The 25,707-nt window shown below is 42.4% G+C and overlaps 1 protein-coding gene across 2 annotated transcripts in view; it reads right to left on the bottom strand.

Moving 5' to 3' along the window:
- Positions 1–13,380: 13,380 nt before the first annotated feature.
- The window catches only part of ELOVL7 (ELOVL fatty acid elongase 7), a 33,788-nt gene continuing 21,461 nt past the window's right edge, over positions 13,381–25,707 (bottom strand). For both annotated transcript variants that reach the window (XM_069964610.1, XM_069964609.1), the window contains exons 3-8: positions 23,333–23,523; positions 21,679–21,759; positions 19,931–19,987; positions 16,936–17,041; positions 15,498–15,634; positions 13,381–14,122 (exon numbers count right to left, since the gene is read on the bottom strand). In XM_069964610.1, coding sequence (XP_069820711.1) covers positions 13,895–14,122; positions 15,498–15,634; positions 16,936–17,041; positions 19,931–19,987; positions 21,679–21,759; positions 23,333–23,523 — 800 coding nt within the window. In that variant the 3' untranslated portion in view covers positions 13,381–13,894. The remainder of the gene's footprint in view (positions 14,123–15,497; positions 15,635–16,935; positions 17,042–19,930; positions 19,988–21,678; positions 21,760–23,332; positions 23,524–25,707) is intronic.

Below are 25,707 nucleotides of genomic sequence, written 5' to 3'. Positions count from 1 at the left end.
GGACACCAGGAAGCACCAGGAGCGCCGTGCTCCCAGCCAGGGTGGGTGAGGGCTGACGCGGCCGGCCGGATAGTGTGAGTGGCGGCGGGGAGTCAGCGCGACCATAGTGTTTCAAGCCGGGAGGAAGAGGGGGCACTTCTGTGAGCGGCGGCGGAGCGGCACCTCTATGAGCGGCGGCGTGGGCGGCGATAGATAGCACAGGTACTACTCCCCCATTATCTGCAGATAATGGGGGAGTAGTACTTTGTATATGTTCCCAGCACCGAGCAGGGAGGGGGGAGGTAGATGGCACCTCTCTCCCTCCCTGCTCGGTGCCCTGCAAATGTATTTATTGAATACATTTATGGGATACTTTGGGGAGCAAGGACACTTGCTCCCCAAAGTATTCCATAAATGTATTCAATCGCAAAGTACAGTGCATAACATTACATTACATACACACATCCATTGTAATTCCAATGGAGTGTCCAGCAGGGGCACACTATATATATAGAAGTCAATGGTACTCATTGACTTCTATATATAGGTCGCCCCCTGCTGGACAATCCATAGGAATTACACCGTTCGTCGTGACGTCACTGGTTCTGAGAAAATTCTAACACTTCCTGATATACTGCTATGTATGAGCATTTCCCATAATTAATGTACATTAGAAAATTGTATAACTTTCCATAAGTAATAACATAAAAAATAAATTTTGGCCGGACTTCTTTAACTTTAAAGTTGGTCAGTAAAGTGCAAAGTCCAGGTGACAATAATTGAATGGAAATCCATAATAAATGTGTTGGAAAAGTTACCAATGCAGAGGACGTGCCCCTTTTTTAGGGTTTCCAGATCTATCAATGTGTATAAAACAAAAACTCTACTTGAACATGCTTGAGTCCGATCGTTCAGCATTTGAATACCAGTGACTATAGAAGTTGTGTGCAGCCTTAGGGAGTCCAGGAAAACATAACTACAGCCTATGGCCGTATCTATGCTTTGGCTAGGTTCACACTGCGTTTTCAGCATCCGTTTAACGGATCCGTTTTTTTTTAAAGGTCAAAAAAGTAGTGTTAACAGTACTTTATTGTGCGTAAAAAAAACGCATCTGTTTTGATCCGTTTTTTTTATAATGGAAGTCAATAGAAAAATGGATCAAAATGGATGCACACAAATGCAAAAAACAGATCCGTTAAACGGATGCTGAAAACGCAGTGTGAACCTAGCCTTCGCAAGCAGTCCCAGGGCTGCACCTAACTTCTGCTTTCACTAGTATTCAAATGCTGAACGATTGGACTCGAGCATGTTTGAGTTGGGCTCATCTCTAATAGCTACCAATGCCGGCTCAGCCTTCATGTTACCAGAGATACAAAAAAATTACAAAACTCATGATCAAACTTTGCAGACAGAGGGTACAAACACACACACCGTATACACAGCAGATACGCAGCAAATACGCAGCAGATCTGCAGCAGATTTGATGGTGCAGATTTGATGCTGTGTTCACTTATTTAGATCTAATCTGCGTATTTGCTGCGTATCGCAGCAGTAAATATGCTGCGTATTTTTATAACCAGAATGTGACTAGAGAAGGTGGAGCTGAGATGACATTTGGCTGAGCCCCATGCACACGTGTCCTTCCCCACAGCTGGATGGACATTGGAGATGATGAGAGCTGAGTGACAGAGTCAGCTGTGTAGCTGCAAAGCTTTATGCAGATGTGATGCTTAAGATGCAGCTGTGCGCCACTTGGCCGGACCCACCCAGTGCTAACACCTTCACATCAGCATTTGTTTTAAGTACCTACTTATGACACTTTGTATTTCCTAACACAATCACGCAACAGCTGAAAACTCAACATTGATGACATATGTGCCAATTTCCGATTGCAAAGGCCATGGAAATCACTGCATCAAATGGGTTGCAGTGCTAGATAAAAGAATTTGCATTGCCCTTTAAAGACATAAATACATTCTATTAACCATGACATCATCCTATGCACTGGGTCCCTGGTTGTATTTTGGCAACAGCATAAGGGTACAAACACACACAGCGTATGCGCAGCAGATACGTAGCAGATTTGATACTGCGTTCAGTTATTTAGATCTGATCTGCTGCGTATCGCAGCAGTAAATAGGAAGCGTATATGCCGTGTGTGTTTGTACCCTAAGAGTCACTTGTTGGAAACAGTGATTTGTGGGACCGTATATTTTGTATGGGCTCTAACATATAACTTTCCAATTACAACTCCAATCATGCACTGCTGGCAGGACATGATGGGAGCTGTAGTTTGATACCAACTAAAGACTCATTTGTTGGGAAACATGGATTTTGGGGACAGTTTATTAGTCCAGTGGTCTCAAACATGTGACTTTCCAGCTGCTGAAAAACTACAACTCCCACCATGCACTACTGGCAAGACATGATGGGAGATGTATTTTGGCAACAGCTAAAAAGCCACTAATTTAGAAACAGAGATTTAAAGGGAACCAATCACGCCAAAAATCCATCTTAAGGTAAGGAAACGTGCTGGCACATCACCCAGCACGTCTCCTAAACATCCCCCTGTAACCTCCGTGCCCCCCTCCATCAGTCAGTAATCTTACTTTGAAGAAGTCCCGCGCTGTATGTAAATTTCTGGCAAATAGTCACGGTGGGCGGAATTAGTCAAGATGGGCAGAATCAGTCACAGGTCCTGGGCGTCTGCAATGGCTGTAATCACGCCCAGAGGGGCGTGCTTGAGGTCTGCCTTCCATCCACGTGACCAGGAGGCTTGCGTTTCACGTCGGCGGCGCGCTGACGTCATCCGCACGCAGCACCGTCGTCTTCCAGAGTCTGCGTATGCGCAGTACGCCGTCTCCCGCCGTGGCTACACGGAGGGGGACCTACTGTTGTACTGTTGCCATGTGATTTGCTCCACAAAGGGGCCCGCTGAGGCTCTGTCACCCAGGGGCCCAAAAAAACCTGCAGCCCTGCAAACCAGCCCATCTTTCATTTGTCTGGGAGCAGATTGGGTGGACAGCCCGGGCCCAGGGTACATTTAATCCACTCCTGGCATCCCTGACACACATTTGATTTTGCCAGGAGAAGCTGTGGCCACTGCAGGGGAACAGACTTCCTTATTAAAGACATAAAGGTCAATTTACACTAGCAAAACTGCTAGGCCAGTCTACAGTTACATGCCCCCTTATGTAGCTTTAGCAGTATGTTTAGGATCACTGTACAGTTGGAAGGTGAACCATCATCTCAGGTTCCTTTTACACATCTGTTTATTCTGTCTGCATTTGCAAACCCGCAAATGTGGACAGAATAAGGACCCATAAATTTGTATGGCCCCAATTGTGCAGTCCATAGTTGCAGCGTAGATGACCTATTCTCTATGTGCTGCAGAGCATTCCTGTGTTCTCTGTGGGAAGGGTAAAGAGCTTTCTGGCTGTGGCTTATCTCTCCCAGAACAAAGGGGTTGTGCATGATTTTGCATCACGCCCGACCCCTATCTCCACCATCTGTTGGTGGTCGGTCGGGAGAGCCCCATACACCTTATACCAACGACCAAAACTGCTGCGAGCTGCGGGTACAGCCAACAAAGTATAAGGCGCAGGGGCGGACACAGACTGCAGAGGGCCCCTATGCAAAAAATGAGTTTGGGCCCCCATAACCTATTCGGTTCTCCAACTTTGTAATGTATGTTATGTCTGTGAATCGCCCCCTTCCCGTGTCCCACCACCCCCGCCCGTGTACCCGGAAGTGTGTGGTGCATTATACATTACCTGATCCGTGTCGAGGGCCGTCTGACGTTTTGTGCCAAACGTCATCTTCGGACGCACGGCCGAATCCCTGCCGCCGCCCCCCCTCCGCCGCGTCACAACTGTGCTCAGCCGCGATTGGCTGAGCACAGTTATGCTCAGCCAATCGTGACGCGGCAGAGGGTGGCTCTGTGCTTTCTCTTGCACAGTTCACCCTCTATCGACACACTGACAATAATCACTCACTGTCAGAGCTGCTGCTGTTGCTCCTCTTCACAGTCCTGTCCCTGGCAGCAATAACCCTGCAGGATCCCTCCAGCCCCTGTCACCACACGCTTTCTGTCCTCTATTGCTCACACAAAACACGGGCACAAGTATTCTCTCTACTCTCAAGTATTCTACTTATTCTCCTTTTAAAGTTCCGGCAGAGCACACCTCTACCCCGAGTTGGGATTCTCTCAACTTCTTCCTCTCTACCTCTCTGAACCTCTTCTACCTCTGAGCACGCAACTCAGTCAGCACGGCTGCATCTCTCCTTGAGCTCTCAGCACAGGTCGTGTCACTAAAGATTAAAGTATATTATCAAGGCAAGATCCTACTGTATATCACTGTATTAAGCCTTCCTGCAGTAAAGAAGAGTTTATTTATTTTAACGGGACTCCCAGCTACACAGCCATTTCATCTGCCTTGGATCATGTCCCCTTTCTGTGGGTGGCGGTACCAATAGTCCGGGTGGGTCACAACTCCACTCCGGACCATCGTGATAAGCGCCCAAGGGACCCCCTCACATCCTGGCAGGTCACCAACCGCAGGGGAAAGTATATTGCCAGCCTATCTAAAATTAAGGCAGATGTGCCATCATACCAGTGTGCCCCACCAGCACTGGCATCATGACAACTTAACATCTGGCCGAGCTATATTCTGACCAACCATCTAGCGAGTGACTGGTCAAGCAAACACCACACAAGGTATGCTGGACAGTGCAGTACAGGAGGGGGTGTCAGCAGTATCAGCATGCAGGAGGAGAGAGGAGAACCATCCCCAGCCGGGGCACAGCATCCAGTCACTGAGTGGGCCCCATACGAGCAGGGGGCCCTCACTTCCCGAGTGCTGATACCGCCTGGGGGGTCCACTATAGACATGCGCAATGCTGACCTTACAATTTAGAATCTGAGCCTGGCGGGCCCCTCTATTGGCCTGGGCCCCTGTGCAGCTGAACAGGCTGCACAAGTGATAGGTCTGCCTCTGATAAGGTGTATGGGGACCTTTAGTCTGATACATGAATACATATTGGGGATGAATACATATACACTTCTTTATGTGTCTGCCAGGCAAGTGGTATAGCAAAGAGAAGTGTGTAAGAAATTTACCATGTAAACATTTATTATTTGACCAGCACCATTTTGAGGATGATGTTTTACTAGATGTTAAAAATTATTTCTAATATTAGTCTTTCTGAAGAGTTAGATCCTGTTTAACCCCTTAACGACAAAGGGCGTATATTTAGGCCCTATTGCCGGTAAGGACGTTCAGAGCGGCGTGCCGCTTGTAGCCCGGGACCGCAGGTATTAGCGGGCACGGTCCAATCGTTGTGCCCGCTAATACAGTAATCAGATGCAGCTGTCCGTAACTGAAGCCGGCGGGGGCCCGCTCCAAGATGGCGCCGTCCCCGTCTCGGCACTCGTTTGTTTCTGGCTGCAGCAGCCGAAAGCAAACAAGTGCCGATCTCATTGATCTTTGCTGTATATCTTTACAGCAAAGATCTCAATGAGAGATCAAAGTGTATATACTAGAAGTCCCCCAGGGGGAATAACCCTAACCCCAGGGGGGCTTCTAGTATATGTGTAAAAAAAAAAAAGAAGTGTTGTTAATAGTAAAAAGCCCCCTCCCCTAATAAAAGTCTGAATCACCCCCCTTTTCCCAGGTTATAAATAAAAATAAATAAATAAACATGTTTGCTATCGCCGCGTGCGTAATCGCCCGAACTATTAATTAATCACATTCCTGATCTCGTACGGTAAACGGCGTCAGCGCAAAAAAAAATCCCAAAGTGCAAAATTGTGCATTTTTGGTCGCATCAAATCCAGAAAAATTGTAATAAAAAGCAATCAAAAAATCGTATATGCGCAATCAAGGTACCGATAGTAAGAACACATTATGACGCAAAAAATGACACCTCACACAGCCCGATAGACCAAAGGATAAAAGCACTATAAGCCTGGGAACGGAGCGGTTTTAAGTGACATATATTTGTTGACAATGGTTTGAATTTTTTACAGGCCATACAATACAATAACAATTATACATGTTACATATCATTTTAATCATAACGACTTGATGAACATGCATGACAAGTCAGTTTTACCCCAGGGCGAATGGCGTAAAAACACATTTCCCCCAAATAAACAAAATGCATTTTTTTTTTTCAATTTCACCATACTTTGAATTTTTTTCTGGTTTCGCAGTGTACTTTATGCAAAAATTCAGCCTGTCATTGCAAAGTACAATTAGTGACACAAAAAATAAGGGCTCATGTGGGTTTCTAGGTGGGAAAATGCAAGTGCTATGGCCTTTTAAGCACAAGGAGGAAAAAACAAAAATGCAAAAATCGAAATTGGCTCTGTCTTTAAGGGGTTAAATCAAATGTATAGCTCAAGATTAAACAAAAGTGATTGAGTTGTAGAACACATATCCAACACCAGATGGCACCACTGAGGCATGGAATGCTTCATTCAAGTCCTTTATTGTTACATTATCTCAATTTGTTGTAGCCTATGTTCTTGCATGTGTGCAACTAAACCAAATGTATAACACAATGGAGGAGATTTATCAAACTGGTGTAAAGTTGAACTGTCTCAGTTGCCCCTAGGAACCAATCAGATTTCACTTTTCATTTTTCAAAGAATCTGTAAGGAATGAAAGGTGGAATCTGATTGGTTGCTAGGGGCAACTAAGACAATTCTACTTTACACTAGTTTGATAAATCTCCCCCAATGACTCCTAACCAGCGGCTCTCACAATAATAATGTTTTCCAATTCTGTTCTATAGAATAATTTATCACATTAGTTTTGACAGGGTTTATGTAATCATTTATATAAACATATATTCTCCCTAGCCTTTTCTTCTACAAGTGAGTAGATCTACTTTTAACAACATTTACTCTCAACTAAGCTCTTCCTAACCGCCCTATAACAGTCATGGCCAAAAGTTTTGAGAATGACACAAATATAATATTTTCCCATGATCTGCTGCCCTCTGGTTTCTATGTGTGTTTGTCAGATGTTTTTATCACATACAGAAATATAATTGCAATCATATTATGAGTAACAAAAGCTTGTATTGATAGTTAGAATGAGTTAATGCAGCAAGTCAATATTTGCAGTGTTGACCCTTCTTCTTCAGGACCTCTGCAATTCTCCCCGGCTGCTCTCAATCAACTTCTGGACCAAATCCTGACTGATAGCAGTCCATTCTTGCACAATCAATGCTTGCATTTTGCCAGGATTTGTTGGTTTTTGTTTGTCCACCCGTCTCGTGGTGATTGACCATAAGTTCTCAATGGGATTAAGATCTGGGGAGTTTCCAGGCTATAGACCCAAAATCTCTATGTTTTGTTCCCTGAGCCATTTAGTTATCACCTTTGCTTTATGGCAAGGTGCTCCATCATGCTGGAAAAGTTATTGTTGATCACCAAACTGCTCCTGGACGGTTGGGAGAAGTTACTTTGGAGGACATTCTGGTACCATTCTTTGTTCATGGCTGTGTTTTTAGGCAAGACTGTGAGAGCCGTTTCCCTTGGCTGAGAAGCAACCCCACACATGAATGGATTCAGGATGCTTTACAGTTGGCATGAGACAAGACTGGTGGTAGCGCTCACCTCGTCTTCTCCGAATAAGCTCTTTTCCAGCTGTCCTAAACAATCGATTCATCAGAGACTTTACCCCAGTCCTCAGCAGTCTACTCCCTGTACCTTTTGCAGAATATCAGTCTGTCCCTGATGTTTTTTTCTGGAGAGAAGTGGCTTCTTTGCTGCCCTCCTTGAGACCAGGCCTTGCTCCAAGAGTCTCCGTCTCACAGTGCGTGCAGATGCACTCACACCTGCCTGCTGCCATTCCTGAGCAAGCTCTGCACTGATGGTAGCCCGATCCTGCAGCTGCAACACTTTTAAGAGACGGCCCTGGCACTTACTGGTCTTTCTTGGGCACCCTGGAGCTTTTTTGGCAACAATGGAACCTCTCTCCTTGAAGTTCTTGATGATGCGATAGATTGTTGACTGATGTGCAATCTTTCTAGCTGCGATACTCTTCCCTGTTAGGCCATTTTTGTGCAGTGCAATGATGACTGCACATGTTTCTTTAGAGATAACCATGGTTAACAGTAGAGAAACAATGATGCCAATCACCAGCCTCCTTTTAAAGTGTCCAGTGGTGTCATTCTTACTTAATCATGACAGATTGATCTCCAGCCCTGTCCTCATCAACACCCACACCTGTGTTAATGGAGCAATCACTGAAACGATGTTAGCTGGTCCTTTTAAGGCAGGGCTACAATGATGTTGAAATGTGTTTGGGGGGGATAAAGTTCATTTTCTAGGCAAATATTGACTTTGCAAGTCATTGCTGTTAAGCTGATCACTCTTTATAACATTCTGGAGTATATGCAAATTGCCATTTTAAAAACTGAAGCAGTAGATTTTGTAAAAATTTATATTTGTATCATTCTCAAAACTTTTGGCCATGACTGTACACAGCCCGATATTTAGGAACAAGCGAGTACTCAGTGCGGCTGGTTGTCTAGAAGTGTAGACATTGCTGATACTGCCCTCTGGTGGTCTAGACATTGCTAGGCAGCTGGCTAATATTTTGGGGTAGCTTTCTAATTTGCTAATAATTATTAAGAAGTTATGTCTCTGTTATGTATGGTTGGTTTACAATAGACTTATTTTATAATAGCAGCCTATTGGGTTTATTGCACATTTTGCCTGTGATGTCAGCATAGATTTCCCAATAAGCAATTCTTCAGACTGCCTGTCTACTTTTGAAAAGTTCTTCCGAAAGGCGGTAAATTGGGCTGTATCTTACACAATACTCTGCATGAACTTCCCTCCTGTACTATACCTTCCTAAGCTCATCTAGTGATTCTTGGTATGTGTAGGCAAACTGTAAAATGCTATGCTGTACAGTACCAATAGAACAAACCTGCCAGTCACTACGCTCAGGCCATCTAAGCATATGATGTCTTTTTGCAGAATTTCGTTAGAAGCTCTGTCAGGACTGGTCCTTGTCCTATAATTCCCTAGATGCCACAGTTGCTATTAGCTGTGAAATGTATGAGATTAAATAGGTTGTCTAGAATTAGAAACACAAAGCTGCTTTCTCAAAAAAAAAAAAAAAAACCCTGTTTTCAAAATATGTGTGGTATTACAACTCTGCACCATTCACTTCAATAAAACTGAGCTGCAGTACCTCACACAACATGAGGGCAAGAGTGGTGCTGTTTCTGGAAGGAAGCAGCTATTGTTTTCTACGCCTGGAGAGCCAGGTTAAAGTTCTGGAAAACCCCTTTAAAGTATTGGCTAGTAGAATTATTAGAAAGGAAATATAGATGTAACATCACACAATGACCACAAGAGGTCTTCTGAGACCTACAGATAGAGAGGAGACTATAAAGAACCGCATCATGAGACTTCACGTGTTAGATAATTGTTAACTATGAGAAGTTTATGTAAATTAACCTGTACAATAAAAATGTCCAAATGGTTGCAATAATTCTCTTGCAATTTTGTGGCCCACCACCATTGACACTTTGTTAGACCCCTCAGTATCCCATACATTCTTTAATGCCTTACACTCATATCAGTATTACCTTTTACATATTTCCAAACTAGAGATGAGCAAGCTTACAGTAAGATCACTCAGCATTTGAATCCTGCAGTCTGCAGAAGATGGATGCAGCCCTAGGGTTGCATGCATCTTCTTGAGGCTACAGGATTTAAATGCTGAATGATGTGGTTTGCCCAAACCAGAACTTACTATAAGCTCGCTCATCTTCATCCCAAATGTATAACTTCACAGTTTTTCTTCCATTCCATTGTGTAGGGCCTAGCTGCTGAAGTGCTATAGCTTGTCACACCTTGTCTAACAGCACTGCGCCCTGTCCCTAGCGTTGCGCTGTGCATAATGGTGGCACGTGTATGGCGAGATTTCCGAGGGTTCATCTGTAGTTTCTTTGGGTGACAAAGGAACAAGATAATTTCCCCATATTCTTTATATGGAACAAGGCATTATTATTACATGTACAGATTCTCAGACAGTACAAGACAGCTGCTCCTTAGGACCCGAACAGAGAGCCCCTGGCTACATGAAGGCACCCACAGACAGCAAGAGCAACTTATGTATAACTTTAGTGGTTGGCGTCTTCCCTCCAAGAAAGGGTTAATGGTAAAAATGTATACATGCTGCCTTGATACAGCATTGCAGCCAACGAGAGGGTGGCAATTGGTCTCTGTTATACACTCTGTGTGAATGTATTTGCCTGTCCTGACTGTTTACATCAAATAGAAGTGTCTGGACATTGGTACAGTCGAAATCAATTACCGCTGTTAGAGTCCTTTTACACCGGGTGATTATCTGCGCATGATCATGCCGATTCTGGCAGATACCCCATGTAAGGGTATGTGCACACTACGCAATCCCGGTGGATCACTGGCCGCGTATTCCGCAGCTTGCAGCCACGCTTATCTCCGCTGGTCCCATAGGCTTCATTTTATGGTTTGCCAGATTCCGCTGTCCGCCCGAAGAATGAACCTGCTCATTCTTCAGGCGGACGGTGAAATCTGGCAGACCATAGAATGAAGTCTAGGGGACCAGCGGAGATGTGCACAGCTGCCAACGTCCGTGAGCAGGGGCGAGCTGTGGAATCCACGGCGGATGATTCGTCAGGATTCCGTAAAGTGTACATACAATGAGGAGCCAATCATTGTCTCTTACCATGTTTAAAAATTATCATAGTGTAATAGGAGGTGCATGGTCGGAGGCCGTTAAAAGTATATAGAAAATAATAAAAATATATACTTGTAATGATATGGATGTTTATGCTCAACCCAGATTCAGAGGTCTAGTTTAAAGGGGTTGTCCGGCGAAAAAAAATTATTCACAGAATAACACACATTACAAAGTTATACAACTTTGTAATGTATGTTATGTCTGTGAATGGCCCCCTTCCCCGTGTCCCACCACCCCCACCCGTGTACCCGGAAGTGTGGTGCGCTATACATTACCTGTCGCGTGCCGACCACGGTCTCCGATCGTCAGCAGTGACGTCTTCTTCGGGAGCTTGGCGGATCTTCCCGAGTGCCGGCCGCCCTCTGCAGCGTCATCCGAAGCTCAGCCGCGATTGGCTGAGCACAGTTATGCTCAGCCAATCGCGGCTGAGCTTCGGATGACGCTGCAGAGGGTGGCCGGCACTCGGGAAGATCCGCCAAGCTCCCGAAGAAGACGTCACTGCTGACGATCGGAGACCGTGGACGACACGAGATGCGGTGAGTATAATGCACCACACTTCCGGGTCTAGCGTGGGTGGGGGGAAACACGGGGAAGGGGGCCATTCACAGACATAACATACATTACAAAGTTGTATAACTTTGTAATGTGTGTTATTCTGTAAATAATTTTTTTTCGCCGGACAACCCCTTTAATGAGTTATAATGTGTTTAAAGGCTCTCAGTGCATTACCTATTTCTTAGACCAATAGAAACCAAAAATGTACATACATATATAGGCTCTCCAGGAGTCTTATAAATAGAATTAAAACTGTATATAGTACTCAGACAGGCGGAATTTGGCCACATTCACTCAGTGTGAACATACTCTAAGGCCCCGTTCACACAGTGCAAGAGGGGCGGAATTCCGCCACGGAATTGTCCGCCGCGGAATGCTGCCAGCCTGTGTGTCACAATGACACTCTATAGTAGGCGCGCATGCCGCATCGCTCAGCGTCTCTCAGCACTGAAGAATGAACATGTTAATTCTTCAGCGCCAAGAGATGCAGCGAGCGGGCCTCCCATAGAGTCATTATGACACTGAGGCTGGCAGCATTCTGTGGCGGACAATTCAACCATGGAATTCTGCCCCTCTTGCCCTGTGTGAACGGGGCCTAAATGAGTAAAACCTTACATATACTGTATATGTGGGGCAACACTGCATTGCCCTTGCAGGTTACAAATATTACATACAATTTGATATATATCTCATACTTATTGTCATAGTCAAAGCAGTGACCTTTTGCATAAATATTTTTATGCAGCAAATAGTTCTGTACCATAGAAGCTAGAGGAGCTTCAGGCAATATGGTACAGAACTATTTGCTGCATAAAGTGAAAAGATTCATACAAAAGGTCACTGCTTTGACTATGACAATAAGTAGGAGATATCATATTGTATGTAATATTTGTAACCTGCAAGGGCAATGCAGTGTTGCACCACATTTACAGTATATGTAAGGTTTTACTCAATTAGTTTTAATACTTTAAGTATATTTTAAGCATCCTATGACATGGAGAGAAGGGAGCAGCTGCACATACTAGTCAGCGACCACCAACCCCGCAGGGAAGGGAGGCCATGGAATGGACCTGCAACCCCAATGTCACAGGACCAAACCCAAAATGCCCCACCAAAACCCAGCCGGCACCACCGCCAGGGAACGCTACACCCAAACAACACAAGTATGAATATAGTATTGCACTCACCACTGCTGCTGCAGACAGAATGGGAAAGACATAAAGGTACTGACATGTGAGCACAGGTATATCCTGCCAATTTGGGTCATGTGGGTCTTATGAAGGGGAGTGCCAGCTGCTCAGAAAAGGGAGAACTATAAAATACGACATGGAGAGAAGGGAGCGGCTGCACATCCCACCTATGGCTGACACTAATGCCGCTAGGCCTATTTTAAAAACCAACGCCAGGATGTCGGTACATAATTTGATCAAACCATATTGCCGTCGTATTTTAAAATAGGCCTAGCGGCATTGGTATCAGCCATAGGTGGGATGTGCAGCCGCTACTTTTTCTCCATGTCGTATTTTAAGCATCCTGTTTATTTACTGAAGCAGTCTCTGCAGTTACCGCCTCTCAGGCAATCACTGGCCACAGCATTGTCTCATCTCAGCCAGTATTTGTCTGAGTGGCCTGTCTCTTCAAAGACCTGTCTGAAGTGCCGGTGGTGGCTGTGGGAACATCTGTGGAAATCCAGAAAGACACCGGGGAGCGTGAAGAGGTCAAGTATAGCTGTATTATTTTGTATATACACAGCAAGGGCTGCACGATTGTAGAGCCAGGTAATAGGCTTGGTAAGTGAGCACAGATCTAGCAGACCGGCCCTCTATTACACTGTGCATTGGGTTGTGTAATACAGGCCTTTATAGTGTGTGCACTGTTATTCAGATTCTCATTGACTTTATTTTAGTGCATCATTATATTGGAAAATATGGCCTCAAAATTATGGCTATATTTTATGGTGTGAAAATAGCCATAAAATACAAAGCGATTATCAAATCTGGAACGTTATGGGCTGGACTGGGTGGAGTTTCCCTGTCTGTTCTATTACATACCCATAAATACATGCTCCATGATTATACACAAGACTCAAGGCATTTTTATACATATTCATTTATTTTGGCACAATTTGTACAAAATTGAACATTTCGGTGTTGGCTTTCAGCCTTTGATGCATTTATTGCAACCTTTGTCATGTCTCAGGCATAGGACATTCATTCATGGGTCAGCTTCAAGATCATTCATTCAAGGTTGATGCCTCAGACATTCACATGGCAATAGATTGTGGTTCATAAGGATTTTCAAAGTAAAAAATACTTTTCATATCTATCCGCATGTACAAAAGGACTAGCACCGATCTTCATGGGCAATTAACAGATAAATATATGTACAGTTGGTGAAGAAAAGAGAGGAAAAAAAAAAAAAAAAAGACAGTACACCATTTTGTCATTCGCATAGAATCCCAAATAAGTTATACTAAAAATACAGGTTTGATGTCTTGTTGGGAAAAAAAAACAAGTGCAAATGTTTATTGGTAGTCAGTGTATGCTTGATTGTCAAGTAATTCACAGTACCACGGCCCAGGTACAGCTAGGTAGTTACCAGTGAGGTCAATGGTGTTTGTCCTTTGCATGTCCGTTCTGAAGTGCTTTTCCATTCTGATACGTTTTTGGAAGCCTTTGCCCCTTAGTGTAGGCATGGATCCAGAAATTGAGGAACAGAATTAAGAAGATGATTCCATACAGCAAAATGATGTATAAGAAGACCGGGAACTGGTATGGACAATCTTTCATGATGAAGAACTGTGAGATATGGAAAGTGATCATGATAAACTGGGTCTAAAGGAAAAAAAAGAAGGGAAAATGAATACCGTATCAGCATTATTGTTGCAGACCCAGTAATATGTAGATCTGTCATATACACTGCTTTTGGTACATTATATAGTTTATTATACATATGAAATCTGGATTGTATTTAAAAGTATTTGCTCAAAAAAAAGTAAAAAAAAAAAATAATTAATAAATATATATATATATATATATATATATATATATATATATATATATAATCAGTAAAGAGAAAGCAATGGCCCTGATGTACAGTATCACTCTGTGCACAATGAGGGTATTTACAGTGTACATGTGATTTTGTGAAAATATTAGTAATTTGGCCATAACGTTGGGCTATGGACAGTGGATTTACATAGACAATCAGAACAAATCCTAGAGTAAGTGTCCCATCACCTAAAATCCAGTACTTTTATTATATTTTTCAGGAAAGGCTTCTAGTTTTATAAAGTGTTTTACCATTTAGCACATAAATGGTAATGGACTCAGTGTAGTTTCTAGTATACTATGTTCAGCCAAATATAGTATCTTTTAGCTAGGATCAATATATTATAAATAGTTTTTTTCCCCTCTGCTGCAAATTTATCATTTTTATGGGTAGAACATACTATATAACAGCTGAAGGTGGGGAAAGGCTCTACGCTTATGGCCACCGCTCTGGTAGTAATAGCGACAAAGTCCAGTGTCCTTAGGAATCTTTACCCAATCGGCATACAGCAGCTCATGTGCACATATCCTATTGATTTACAATAGGGCTTGTAAATGGAATTCATCCAGTGTAGTCATATCCATAGTTACTAGAGATAAGTGCAACTCGAGCATGCTCTGGTCTGTCCAAGCCCAAGCACTAGGGCTGCATGTAACTTCCTCAGCTACCGATAATCAATTGCTGAACGAGTTGTGCCCATGTTTAATAGTTACCCAATCTTCTGGCAGCAGAAGCGACTGCACACTACCTGGTTGAAGATCCCTAATGACAGGTACACTTTAAGGTTCTTATGATCGTATAAATTTCATGAAAAATGTGAGGACTATATATTTCATTCTCTCAATTTCTAGTGTCTTCAGACCACAGACCTCTTAATTCAGAAGGTATGAATATAACCAAGATTCCAAGATAAGCCGCTAAACTTTTCATATATATTGCCTTTCATATTCGAGGAGTGTTTCTCATTACTAGAAAAGTCAAGAAAAGGCCAAGTACAAGTATGTGCATTGCTCCAACTGAGAAACTCCCAGCTAGGTTTATGTACATGTAACTATAGTAGCATAAACAACCACTAGCCAGAAATACCCTGATACATGTTTAAAACAGGCTTCTAATTGTCACATTGTGGCTTTGAAATGTGTGAAGGGTGAAACTCACCAGTTGTATAGTAGTCATGTACTTTTTCCACCACAGGTACTTCTGGTAGGCCGGCCCCAGTGCTGAAAGTCCGTAGTAGGCGTACATGATGACATGGACTACGCAGTTCACTAGTGCATGGAATGTGCCCAAACCACCTGAACGAGAAGAGACATGGAAAAGAGTTACATACTGTGACTTCAGGTCTGTAGAAGTTGGTTACTAGAGATGAAGGAACCTCGAGCATGCTCGAGTTGATCCGAACCCGAACGTTCGGCATTTGATTAGCGGTGGCTGCTGAAGTTGGGTAAAGCCCTAAGGCTATGTGGAAAACATGGATATAGTCATTGGCTGTATCCATGTTTTCCAGACAACCTTAGAGCTTTATCCAACTTCAGCAGCCCCAGCTAATCAAATGCCGAATGATCGGGTTCGGATCGACTCGGACCCGAACCCGGTTCGCTCATCTCTATTGGTTACAGCTAGTAAGCGAACATTTTCAGCGTCTGTATATGTCTTCACCTCGCTATGAAATAAATTCACATTTGCAAACAAGATCTGGATCAGTTTCGGGAATAAAATTTAGAGCAGAAACTTACTGCTCAATTCATTTCAATGGGATTCCACCACTGAAATCCGCCAGAAGAACTGACATGTCGGATCCGCCATGGAAAATTCCGTGCGGAAATTCCATTGTGTGAACTGCAGAGTGCAAATTCAATTGAACTTGCTGGAATTTGGTTCTGCACTATATTTTCACACAGAAATTTCAGTGAGCATTCAGAGCTGAAATTCAGCACTGATTCCTCAGTGTGAACTGGCCCTTACACCAGAAAACAGCCATGCAAGTTTCTTGATCCCCCATATATAATCTAGATACTAGTTAGCAGCTTTTTTGATACATAAATATATTAATATTATACATGGAGATTTCCAATATGTGTTATATATAGCAAATGAAAAGGAGGACTGCTGTTACAACACTTGGTAACTGGAATGGTAAATTACTTACATCATTCTGTTCAGCCATTCTTCAGATATGCAGGAAAATGGTCTTCAGGCTGCACCACTCCCCCTCCCTTCAGCCGATGAATGACAGCTGTCTGTCTATATACATTATATATAGACAACTGCCAATCAGCGGTTGGTGGACAGAGGGAGCTTGTGGCCATGAATATCAAGGGCTACAACATACACACTCACATAATATAGAGGACTAGTGTGCAGTGCTCAGAGTCCTTGTTATTCAGGAGGATATCTCCAAATCAGCTGTAAAGAACAATGTAAGTAATACATCATTCTTTTCAGAGTCTCTATCACTAGTATATGCTACCTTTAGATAGAGCAGCATAAACTTACTGACGACCATAACATATATATTTCAGAAAGAGGTCCATATATTTTGTCCCATAAACGGCCCCTTTCCATGGACCGTGTATATTACAATAGATCAACTTACCAGGAGCGAACTTTACACCGAACCACCAGGTCCACGACATCATGGAGTGGTGAAACACATGGAGGAATGTGATCTGACTGTTCTTCTTACGGAAAACAAAAAAGACCTGTTTGAATTATAAAATCAGTTCTTAATTATAAATTAATAAATCAGATGTTATACTGAATTCCTCCCACTTCTGCTACTCTTTAACATGATTAGACTGCGCATTCAACATTCAACAGAGGTTCCCTTTAAAGGGGTTATTCAGCGCTACAAAAAATGACCACTTTTCCCCCTCTCTTGTCTCCAGTTCAGTTGTTGTTTGCAATTAAGCTCCATTTACTTCAATGGAACCGAGTTTGAAATCCCACCCAATCTGAAGACAAGAGAGGGGGAAACGTGGCCATGTTTTTGTAGCACTGGATAACCCCAAAAGATCCTTCGTTAAAATGAATCTGTCACCTGCAATTAAGGCTCCAAACTGTTGACACTGTCACATGGTACCTTTCATATAGCTGTCTGTCCCTCTATGGCATACAAAAAATGCTTTCATTCAAATGCTTTTGTTAAGAGTCAAAAAGGTGTTCCCAGGACTTCTGGTTCCAGTGAAGGGATGAGAGGACATGCAGGATGGAGCTTCCTCAGATTGCCTCACAATAACCATATCCAGAGTGATTTCCCAACAACGACCCCTACACTTCTAATGATCCGCTGCACAAAGTGGGCTCTCATCCTATGGACTGCTTTGTGGTCCAAGCCACAGCATGCTCAGCAGCAGACTCTCTGCCTCCATGCACTACAACAACACACAACGCAAGATGGCGGATGCCACGTGTAAAGGAACTAAGATGTCAGCAACACAGGTACCAACAAACTTACCTCAGCCAGTATAAGGGTAGCTTTACACTTACTGTATCGCTGCGTTTTTATCACTGCGTTTTTGGTGCAATTTTTACATGTGAGTTTGGATTTTCACATGAAAATGATGAGCAAATCAAAACGCGCTTACCATAAACGCAGCGATAAAAACTCAGCAAACGGTATGTGTGAAGGCACCCTAAATCTGCTCCAGGCAACACAGAGGAAACATATTTCTGTCATAAGGCTCACAATTATTCACACCAGCAACTGACCCATGCACTACTGTGCTACCTATAAACTACAAGCTCCTGGAAATCGCAGTTTCAGAACGGCTAGCACCTGACCTAACAGAAACTCTTGTCACCACCTTTACTACAGGCATTGCAAATAAGTGTGGCACAAAACACTTCATTATATTTATATATATATATTTAGATAGATAGATATATAGATATATATAGATATATAGGAGTATAGAACCTCCATAATTGCTACCAAGGTACAAGTGCTAAGTAAAGAAAAAGCCATACTCAAAGAACCTCTTGATGATCAAGAAAACAGAGCCAGGCATAATAATCTGCGTCTGCTGTGACTACTAGAATTCATACGGATTTATGGTGCGTTTACATGGAGAGATTTATCTGACAGATCTTTGAAGCCAAAGCCAGGAACAGACTATAAACAGGGTGCAGGTGATAAAGGAAAGACTAAGATTTCTCCCCTTTTCAAATCCATTCCTGGCTTTGGCTTAAAAAAATCTGTCAGATAAATCTCTCTGTGTAAATGCACCATTAGCAACTAAAGCAAATCTGCAAGTGGTAATTGCCCAAAGCTCTGGCAGGCGATTATGGGTTACCAGGACTTTAATGACAGGGAAGAACTTCTAAAAAAAATTTACAGCCAAATCCACTCCTCTACTCATTAAAGTGATATTGTTTACAGATTTGGCAGAAATGATGCAGAATAGATGAGCCTTCATCTCTGTATGCGCACCCATATTAAAAAGGGGCACAAAATTCTGTTTACAGTACCCAACTGTACTAAAAGTACCTCTCACTGATGGCACCTCTAGAGAAAGGAGAGGGATGCTTCACACCTGTGACCACATCGGCTCAATTTAAGCGGAATTCCAGCGAAAATTTTTAGTAAAGTATTGTATTGGCGCCCAAAAGTTATACAAATCACCAATATACACTTATTACAAGAAATGCACATTAAGTTATTTTTTCCCTGCACTTAGTACTGCATTAAGGCTTCACTTACTGAATAACATGATGATGACCATTGGTCATGTCACGACCCGACTCCCAGAGCTGTGCGGGCTGTGGCTGGTGGAGAGGATGATGGCAGGGGAACACTGAGGGACACAGGGCACTGGAGGGACACTGGGCACCCCCCTGCCATCATCCTCTCCAGCAGCCACAGCCTGCAAAGCTCTGGGAGTCGGGTTGTGACCTCACCATTTTATCCAGGAAGTGAAGCCTTGATGCAGTAGTAAGTGCAGGGAAAAAAGCACTTTATAAGCATTTCCCGTAATAGGTGTATATTGGTGATTTATATAACTTTTGGAGGGAAATACAATACTTTAACAAAATTTTTTGCCAGAGTGCTCCTTTAAGGACCTGCCTAGAGAGTCACAAGCTAATGACACTACATCCAGTCCTGACAAAAAGAGAAGATGCCATCAACACCATCCTCGCGTCCTGATGTCAACTGAGTGGTGATATATTACCTCATACTATGCATAGTATATTACTTTATTTACAGTAGGAGTTGTGGTTCTGATAAAACAGCTTATTACAGTGGAGTAAGCATGCACTCTGTACTGCTCGGCTCATGGATATCACAGAATACAGAGTGTCTGTCCATGAATATTGTCATTTTATCAGAATTACGGCGAATTTCTGATAAGTGAATTTAGAAGGGAAAATAAATAGCGCAGTATTTCCTGTTGACATTTTTACTTAAATGACAATCACACCAAGACATAATCAGATGTTTCCCATATATGACTGATTCCAGGTTTTGGGTGGCTTTTAAAAATAAATACCAAAAATAATTTATTGAAATCACATGAACAACCTTTTATGCAAATAGCACTGAGGAGCACTGTGTAATTTTTGTACGTATAATCTTATCTGAATATACTTACAGTGTCAAGTAGCTCAATTAACTTTGAAAAATAGAACAACCAACATGTCCAGGCCATCTGCATGGGGAGAATAAAGAGAAGACGGGTTATACTTGTATAATTCTCCTTTAAATTATCTTCCATTCACTCTTGGATACAAATAATATTGCATGCGCCATTGTTCTTTCTACAATCAAGAAATTGTAAGAGGCCGGTGACACAATGAACTCATTTATTACAGAGCGCACAGAGGACAATGCTGGGTCTGAAACAGCTGACAATGTACATTCATATACCAACCATACAATGCCTTATCCTGCCTACAGACCATCACAATAGTCCAGTTGGGCCACACATATAGGTTTTTTCATCAGGGAACATTTGGGTGTAAAAATTTAGGCGACTGTTCCATTAATTTGAATAAGGTTTGCAAAAATGTACAAGTTACCGTACTATCCCAATTCAAATGTATGGAATTGACTTTCAGTCGCACAAATTTTTGCTACAAATTTGACAAATGTGAATATGCTCTAATCCTATCCACAACAATATTGACACAGATCAATTTCTATTACGTGTAGATGTCTTTTTTTTACCATTTCATTGCTGCTACTATAGAGCCACCGACCTGTGTGATCGCACAGGACAAATCACCCCATTAATGAAAAGGGGGCACCTGCTGAATATGGGCAAGTGTTGGGGCCATCACAGGGTCCTCTGCCAACCTCTAACTATAAACATAAAGCAAAGGCAGCTGATTGACAGCATGGTAAGCCATTGGTTCCTTGCGCTATTAATCACTTTTATGACCACAGGCAGTATTATGCCTGCGGTCACAAGAGGGCACTTTGTACCTCTATGTACCAGCATGGACATCACTGCGGAGCAGAGTGGCACAGAGCAGGGGAGAAGACAAGACGCCAGAGGAGCCAGAAGCCAGCAAAAGCTAGTTAAGTATTAGTACTGCAAACGGGGGGATAACAACTGATACTATATGGGTGCTGCACAGGGTTTAAAGGCTGATACTATATGGAGGCTGCAGAGGGGGTAGAGCCTGATACAATATAGGGGCTGCATAAGTGGGTCTATATTATTTGGGAACAGTAGAGAGGGGTCTCATGCTATATGGGGGTGCACAATACTATATAGGGATTGCACAGAGTAGCCTGAAAGCAAATTTAGCACATGGTGCCATGTAACCTAAGGGCCTGTTCACAATGAGCAAAATCGGCAAAATTCCAAGGAAGACACGTAAATTCTTTGAGTGGAGAGCAGCAGATGCACAGAGCTCTCCCATAGACACACTGTTTGACACTGAGGCAGGCTCGATTTTGGAGCGGAGAGTTCCGCCGATTTTACTCAGTGTGAACAGGTCCTAAGGCTGAACCTGACTTCATACATGAAGAGGAACATAGGGGCTCAGTGTATTGCCGTACAGGATCCATACACACAGTTATATATGTATAATGCCAATATGACCAAACGCTGCTTGTAACAGCAATACACATAAAAATTAAACAAAAACCCTTTTTAAAAAGTCTATTGCAGAAAAAAATCTTTTCTGCTTTTAGGTATTGCTGTAATACAAATGCTGGAAAGATGTAATAGTCTTCAGAACATGGACATTATAGGGATATTACATTTGTGTAACTGTTATCGGGCTCTGTATAACAATAATTAACTGCCTTTCAGTCCTATTTGCAATGGAGCCAACTCATACAGTAAACATGAATGATCACAACACCCAATGTCATAAATCGGCTACTTACCCTTACTGCCTGCGGTGACCTAGAGTAATCCACAATGTCACATTGAAAAGAATAACCTGTAGCCCAGCCTGACATAAGGAACTAAAACAAAAGAAAAAAAGTGTTATAATGAGAATATTCAGCAAGTACTCATCATACTGTGGTTAAGAATAGGTTTCATTAAGGGTAGCTTCACACGTACAGGATCCGCAGTCCAAGTATGCAGCACAATCTGCTGTGAATTTTTATTCTGCTGCCAGTATGTGACCCGGCCCAATTTTTCAAATGGAATCATAATGAAGTGAGCCTTGCATCTTTCAGGCACATCTCAAAAGAATGTTGTAAATGACCTCTTAAAGGAGAAGTCCGGTGATTTAAAAAAGCCAGCAGCCTGCAGGGGGAGGGGGGGAAATTGGTTACAAGTAGGAACTTGCCTGTACCCATGCCTGCGTTGAGCGGCCGTGGGACCCCCGCCGGGCTCCGGGATCTCTGCAGTGTCCACATCATGACCCAGCTGATGGACTGGCCGCTCAAGCAATTTCCCCCTTCCCCCCGTAGGCTGACGGATTTTAGAAATAGAATACAATGGATCACGTTATAAGCAATAACTGGAAATATACTAGCAATATATTGTGAACGAGCGGTACTGTAAATTACCTACATTTTTTACATGTCGTCGGGACATGCTCTGATTGCTAGTTATAAGCGCATGTAACGCACTCCCCTCCCCGGCTTTATACAGTATAATAGAGAAAATAAGTCTGGTCTTGCGGCTGACTGGGGAGTGTTGCGCCCTATCGCATGTTTCACCCACTTCTAAATAGTGATTGTAGTGGGTCGCAGGACTCAAACCTCAGAATCGATGATAGTGCTGCTTTAGACAGTAAAACATAGCATTTGCACAATATATTTACAACATTCTGCAGGTTAAAATTTACATAAAATGTTAAATATTTTTAACATATTTTGCTTCAGGGAAGGACACAGACAGCAAAGGGCCCATATGCAAGTTGCATATCCATATGCAAGTTGCCAAAATGACAGACACTCTTATCAGTAAGTTATGAAAGGGAGCAATTACATGTACACAGAGACTAGAGTATGTATACTGCTCAAAAGTAATAAAGGGAACAATAAAAGGCCACATCCTAGATCTCAATGAATGGAATATTCCAGTTACAAATCTTTATTGATTACATACTGGGATGCGTTAACAATAAAACATAAGAATTATCAATGTAAATCAAGATTAATATCCCATGGTGGGAAACTCAAAATCAATGGGGAAAATCAAATTACAGGCTGATCTGATTTCAGGAAAAGAGGCTCAGTAGTGTGTGTGTGTAGTCCCCACGTGCCGGTATGACCTATTTTTTTTTTACCAGTTTATTTAAAGTGCTTACCCCAAGCTTAAAAGTTATCACCGCTCTATCCTAACATGCACATTATATAGGACTTCCAAAAATTCCAAAACAAGTGTTTAGAGGTCCCATGGACATCAAATGGACAAATGACCTCTGTTCTTGTGATCCGGTGGGTCCCAGTTGTTAAACCTCACCAATGAGTTAGTGATCACCTATCCTGCAGCTAGGACGTACATTTTATTCTGTAATAACCCCATTAACAACACCATATTATTTACCAACACGTCAAAACAAGTATCCAGAGCACTTACCTCATAGAACATGTACACAGAGAACAGAACCATAAACGAGTTATAAGCTGCCATTATGCCCCTTAGGTCAAATGGTTTCCGGTTCTCCATCATCTTGGGCCCAAGTAAAGTTACAAAATAAATATACGCCCCAATAATAAGTGTCTGGGGGATCGGAGAAGACATAAGTGGCCAATCCTCCACCCGTGGATCTATCAAAACAGAAAAGAAAAGAAATGTGAAGTCATTTTTAACACATTATGTAATATTCTTTAATATATATATATATATATATATATATATATATATATATATATATATATTTATTTATTTATTTATATATTTATTTATTTTTTGATGAACACTAAACATACATGTACATTTATCTATTTGACTATATATATTGTTTGAGATACAATAAACGTTGTTTAGGTTTAGGTGCATATAGCAGTTGTGATAAAACCATAGTTATACATCTGTTTAACAACATATCAATGACAAATGACAAGTGTCTTTGGCTTTGAGTTAAAATGCAACAAATATTACAACTATCATTATCCTCCAGATTCTAGATGTTGTAGGTGTTCAGAATCTCATTATATATGGACACATTATTCTCTCACTAACACAAAAGTGTATTGTATCCCCGGTCTGAATGGGGACATATTTATCACTGCCATAGTTCCCTCCTTAAGGCGAAGAAAGGAGGAGGTTGGCAGTGCTTTGTACTACTTAGTGCAATTTCACACGCTGTAACCACTTCACATTCCAGCCAAGTAAATTCTTACATTTGTGCAATGTAGAGATGTGCCAGGTGTAGTACAATTTTTTTTAAAAAAGGAGCACTGGTTCCTGTAAGGCTCTGCCTATGAGTATCTCCTATGATTATCTGAAAATAATCTAAAAGTGGATATAAAGTATAAATAACAAATAAATAATATAGCATCCTGTATGCAGTCTCGTGAGAGCTTGTTCATGACATTGGCTGTGACATTGCTCCTGGACGTCAGCCAGCACGGTATAGATGTAAGCTATAATTATTAATCCACTCTGTTATTCATACATAGTAGCTGGCTCCTTGCAAAAGCATTAGCCAGCCCAGCATGACTTTCAGTTCCTTAGACTTAGCCAATTGTATTCTTCCACCTAATAAACCTATGGAATGTTGAGCGCCTACCATATATCACTTACACCTAGCTCAGCTTGCAATACACCTCACCAGATTTCCTGGATAGACAAATTTTGGCAGCTAGCAGCACCTAAGGTTAAGTAATACTCTGTAAACTAGATCTCCATCTCATGGAGTGCTACGTATTTTAAAGGAAAAGTCCCATGAAAATAAAAAATGACAGGAAGGGAGCCCCCCCCCCCCCAAGCAGGAACATAAAGTTGTAAACAAAGCATACTTGCCTGTTCTCGTTCCCCGTAACGCTGCTCCTGGGTCTCGCTGACAGCCACTGGCATCCTGGAGCTCCTCCAGCTGCAATGTCACCTACCCGGCTGATGGATTGCCCGCTCCAGTTACTGACTGGCTGAGCAGGCAATCGATCGGCCAAGTCATGACGTTGCACCTGGAAGAGCAGATACCCAGATGCCAAAAATGACAACCAGGGGCCATCAGAGAGTCGGGAGCAGCGCTACAGGGGGAGAAGGACTGGTAAGTATACTTTATTTATTATGTTCCAGCACTCCTCTACCTGCCTGTCATTTTTTATTTTCATGGGACTTCTCTTTTAAGCCATTATTTCAGCAAGAGGTAGGACAAGCATGTAAATATGTAGAGTTACCCTCCCAAATATTAGGAGCTGATGTCACAGAAATAAGAGACAGTATTATGTTAAAGGCGTTATCCCAAGATTAAAAAAACACTCCCCCCCCTCCCCCTATCTTAGACTCCAACTGATCAGCTAGTTATTCCCATCCAGCAGATAGGAGATAACTCCTTTAAACTACTGTGGAATAAAAAAAAAATCTAAATTTATTGAACAAATACATCGCGTCCTGCAGGACATACAGCAGCTGATAAGTACTGAAAGACTTGATATTTTTTTTCAGTATACCTTTAAGAGGTGCATCAATCACATCTTTGAATATTTGTCTAGGCTAAAATCTGCCTTTGCAACCATCTAAAATCTTTAGTATATGGCTAAAAATAATAAAGTCATACCAGGCAGCTTCTGCTTAGTAAATAATGCAGTCTGCAGGGAGAAAGCGTTAGGCATCCACCATCCTAGTCCACATATCACTGGCTGAATATTTTCAGTACTGTGGCATCAGGGGCGTAGCTAGGATTCACGGGGCCCCATAGCAAAAATTTTTAAGGGGTCCCGCTCCCCTACGCACAACGTAAAGCACTGCATATGTATATGCTTTACTGCTGGTGCACTGATAACCCC

The sequence above is a fragment of the Dendropsophus ebraccatus genome, chromosome 3 (genome assembly GCF_027789765.1).
Source record: "Dendropsophus ebraccatus isolate aDenEbr1 chromosome 3, aDenEbr1.pat, whole genome shotgun sequence".
Classification (NCBI taxonomy): Eukaryota; Metazoa; Chordata; class Amphibia; order Anura; family Hylidae; genus Dendropsophus; species Dendropsophus ebraccatus.
Note: the sequence above shows the minus strand (reverse complement) of the source record. Positions and strands in the feature narration are given on the sequence as shown.